Source organism: Empidonax traillii, unplaced genomic scaffold (genome assembly GCF_003031625.1).
Source record: "Empidonax traillii isolate 1590-97213 ecotype Southwest subspecies unplaced genomic scaffold, ASM303162v1 scaffold84:size2688230, whole genome shotgun sequence".
NCBI lineage: Eukaryota > Metazoa > Chordata > Aves > Passeriformes > Tyrannidae > Empidonax > Empidonax traillii.
Window position 1 is genome coordinate 2043446 of NW_020955277.1, and position 4118 is coordinate 2047563.

Consider the following 4118-nt stretch of genomic DNA (forward strand, 5'->3'; position numbering starts at 1 on the left):
GGTGGGCTTGGGTTTCTGTTTGGCATACAGTCTGGCTGGCAGGCTGGCAGCCTCCAAAGAGGGTCAGAAAGATACTCGGGTACCTTTCCAGGTAGGGCCCTTGGTTACAATAACCACACCTTTTGGTCTTTGTGAATAAATGAGGAGAATGCTACAAATGAATTGGTAAACTGATGGTTAACAAAACAGTGTCTGTGTCACAGGGAATGCTGTTATCAGCTCTGGATAACCAGAAATGTACCTGTTCTTTTCAGAGGGATATTTAGGGAAGGAGAATGGATGTGGCAAAGTTTATTTGCTGGAACTCTCAGGGCTATTATGGAAACATGTTCTTATTTTACACAGAATTATGCTAAAATAAATACAATATATGTGATACCTTGTTTTGAGTAATGCCCGGAACCAAACTAGATACAAAATTTAAATGTTGTTGCCTGACATTCTGTGTATACTTAGAAACATGTTACACCTTTTGTGGCACACTGCTCAACCAAAAGTGGGAGTGTAAAAAGGTATGCTCTTTACAAGAGTGCAGCACCAGTGATAATAGCAGTTCCTTAAGAAAAAAAAGGTAAAATAAAGAAAATTGTACAAGGGAGCTCCTTTGAAATCCTGCTGCTGCTCTCTGCTTAGCTGCTGCTGGCTGCAGGCCCTGCTTAAAGCAAATCCTAACCAGCTGAAGTTTGTGAGTTTTCTTCCATTGGGAGAACTTTCTGTTTTATTGCTGTTTTTTTTTCCTTCCCCCTTCCCCCGCCCCATTCCCTCTCTCCTTTCCCAGTGTGGGAAGAGAAGGGGAACTGAGTTGTTCTTTTTGGGTTTTGGTTTGTTTATTTTCTTTCCCTCTGACATACCAGGAGAGTGTTGTTTTTCCCCATCCCACGAGGCAGTGACCGGGGATCCCACAGCGCCGCCTGGTGACGGGCACGGGACATTACAAGTCCTGCACCTCCAGTGATCCAACAGCGCCACCTGGTGGCTACTATAGGACACTACAAGTTCTACATCTCCGGTGATCCAACAGCACCACCCGGTGAATGGTACAGGACATTGCAAGTTTTGCATCTCCAGTGACCCGACAACCCCCCCTGCTGACTGTGGTTGGAACTGCACCAAAGGGTGCAAAAAAAATTGAACTGTTTTACTCTTCCTTTTGCCAGTTTATCGGTTTGTTTTGGAAGGGGTTATTTGTGGGTATAGGAGTGTTGTTTGGTTGTTTTATTGGTTTTTTTCTCGTGTTTCTGTTGATACACATATACTTTTTAATAAAGGGCTGCTATTTTTCCCTTTTCCATAATTTGTTTTCCTTCAATTGGAGCCTATTAATTTTGGATTTATAATTGCCTAGAAAGAGAAGTTTGGGTCTTTTCTCTTAACCCATCCTCAGCAAAAGACCCTTGTCTCATTTAAACTGGGACACTAGGTCGAGCTAAGCCCATGGACGGGCTCGGCAAAGCCGGGCTCGGCAAAGCTGGGCTTTGCAAGGCCGGGCTCGGCAAGGCCGGGCTCGGTCAGGCCTGGCTTAGTTAAGCCAGGCATAGCTAGGCTGGGCTTAGCTAGGCCCATCTTAGCTAGGCCAGGTTTAGCTAGGCCTGGCTTAGCTAGGCCGGGTTTAGCAAGGCTGGGCTTAGCTAGGCCAGGTCAGCAAGGCCAGGCTTAGGAAAGCTGGGTCAGCAAGGCCGGGCTTAGGAAAGCCGGACTTGGCAAGGCCGGGCTCAGCAAAGGCGGGCTCGGCAAGGCTGGGTTAGGCAAAGCCGGGCTTGGCAAAGCCAGGCTTAGAAAAGCTGGCTTAGCAAGGCCTGGCTTAGCAAAGCTGGGCTCAGCAAAGCCGCCTCAGCAAGGTCGGGCTCAGCAAAGCCGGGCTTGGCAAAGCTGGGCTCGGCAAAGCCGGCTCAGCAAGGCCGGGCTCAGCAAACCTGCGCTCGGCAAACCTGGGCTCGGCAAAAAATTAGCAGTAGAAAGCTGGAGTCAAAATAATGACTTATGTTTCAGACAGTTTTGTAACAACTTTGATGATTTTTTTTCTTTAAGGGTTTAAAATGTCACCTTCTTTTGAACTTCCTATGAGGAGACGGGAGATAACAAAATTCTCACTTGTCGCAGTGAGGCAGGATTTTATGCTGAAATAGCAGGGAACTAGACTGATAGGCAATCAGGTGAATACTCATGAGGGCCAGGAACATTTTTTGCTTTGCGCTGGGAGGGTGCCATGCCCAACCCCCAGCTTTTCAGGAAGTTTTGACTCACAGAATAAAGCAAACACACATTCTGGGAGCTGCATTAATTCTGAGACTGAAAAAGAACAGGCTGCTTAGCGCCAACAACACAAATACAGTGAAGAGAACCCAAGCAGCAGGTGGTGAACTCTCCGGGATGGAGACTGTTCCCTTTCCCTTACAGTGACCAGCCCTTATGGTGAATCCAGCTCTACTAAGAAAACCAAAACACCCCGTACCTAAATGTTCCTCCTTGCTCTCCACAACCTTTAGCACAGTGCCGGGGCCAAAACGTTCAGCTCTAGCCTCCCACGGCGCCAAGACCCTGTCTCCAGGAGTGAGACGCTGTCTCCTGGCATCCTCGTAGTGGAGAATGTCGTAGAGAGGCGTTTCCTGCAGGCGGAGCTGTACCTTGCCTTTCCGAGCACGACTTTTGTCAAACTCAATTACAAAGCGTTCCCTGGAGCCCTACAAGAGTAAAACATGCGGTTTGCAAGGCAGACATCTGGGTCCAATTAACGGCCAAACATTAAGCGCTAAGAGGGAAGTGGCAGAAATCCCAGGAAGCAGGACGTGATCTGGAAATGCAGTTTTCCTCTTCTACTAGATTTTTCACTGCACTGCATCCATATTGGAATTTAAAAGTAAATAAAACGCTGGGGTTTAAGGGGGCTCACAGCCCTTCTCTTCCTTTCGCTTTGGATTTAGATTTTAGTGAGAACACATTTAGCGTGCTAAGGCAGAACTTCACCAGGAAAACCTCCCACAAGAAAGTGAGTAGCCAAAAGAAACTGCTACGCATGATGCAGTTCTCTACACAGCAGTCAGAAGGGTAACAAACCAGTAAAATGTCATAACTGTCAAAAATTGAAATGTTTTAATTTAAGCCTTCAGCAGTGGGTATGGGGAAGATCTATTACTGAAATCTCAGCCTTGTCTGCAGATCTGTGAGTGCACTTACACAAATAATACTTTCAGCTCCTACTCCAGTCATGCCACTTGTGCCTGTAACTGTCCCCATCTGTACCACTCCACACTGGAGCTTAGAGACTCATCTACACTAACAGTTCAGTTAAACAAGCTGCAAATGCAACTGTGAATGAACTGGGTTTTTAAAGAAAGCCTGCATCCAAAATCACCCCGCAATTCCCAGAAACATAGATGGGAGAGAATGAGGAAAGCTCTCAGTTTGGTAAAGAGGAAGTGAACCCTGGAGACAGACATTTTGGATTAATAGTTGCTATTTAGCTAACCGACTTTGCTGCTAGACTGGGCAGAAGCAGACAACAGGGATAAGAGACCTGTTCTGTTTGTTTCTGAATAAAACCTTTTTATAACTACAAAAATGGACTGATCTCCAGGCTCCTTCTTCTTGCAGGGTTCCTCACAGTAAACAGCCAGTCAGCACCAGGTGACAGGTAACAGATTAAAATAGGATGTGGGTACACAACAGGGGTTATGAAGTGCCCTGTATCACAGGAGAGCCACCCCACAACAAGGACATGTGACTGGTGAGGAATGAGGACAACAGGGAAAAAAACCCACCGATGCTCTCACAGCACAGTTCCCAATAAATAGTTACCTTCACCTCTTGGGCAATGTGGCCCAGGTAGTAATAGCCATCAGTTTCTCTCCTTGCCAACACACGAGCCCCTCTCACTAAACGGGAAGCCTCTGGGGATGAATCAATGAAATGACTTTTTGCTGAGGGTATCAAGGGTGCACAAAGAGGACACAGGTTCCATGCACAAACAGGAAAGCTGTGGAAAAGAAAAATACAAGAAGTAATAAAGACCTTGGCAACAGAACTTCTGCAACTTACTGCAATGAAAACAAACTAAATCAATATGGACCACACCCCCCCCTGCAATAACTGTCTTTGATTCCTAGCTTTTCTCCTCTCTG

The 4118-nt window shown here is 46.5% G+C and overlaps 1 protein-coding gene across 1 annotated transcript in view; it reads right to left on the reverse strand.

The window, feature by feature from the left end:
- The window catches only part of LOC114056184, an 18693-nt gene that overhangs the window by 12131 nt on the left and 2444 nt on the right, over positions 1 to 4118 (reverse strand). The window contains exons 3-4 of the mRNA XM_027881186.1: positions 3796 to 3973; positions 2453 to 2681 (exon numbers count right to left, since the gene is read on the reverse strand). Of these exons, the coding sequence (XP_027736987.1) occupies positions 2453 to 2681; positions 3796 to 3973 (407 nt within the window). The remainder of the gene's footprint in view (positions 1 to 2452; positions 2682 to 3795; positions 3974 to 4118) is intronic.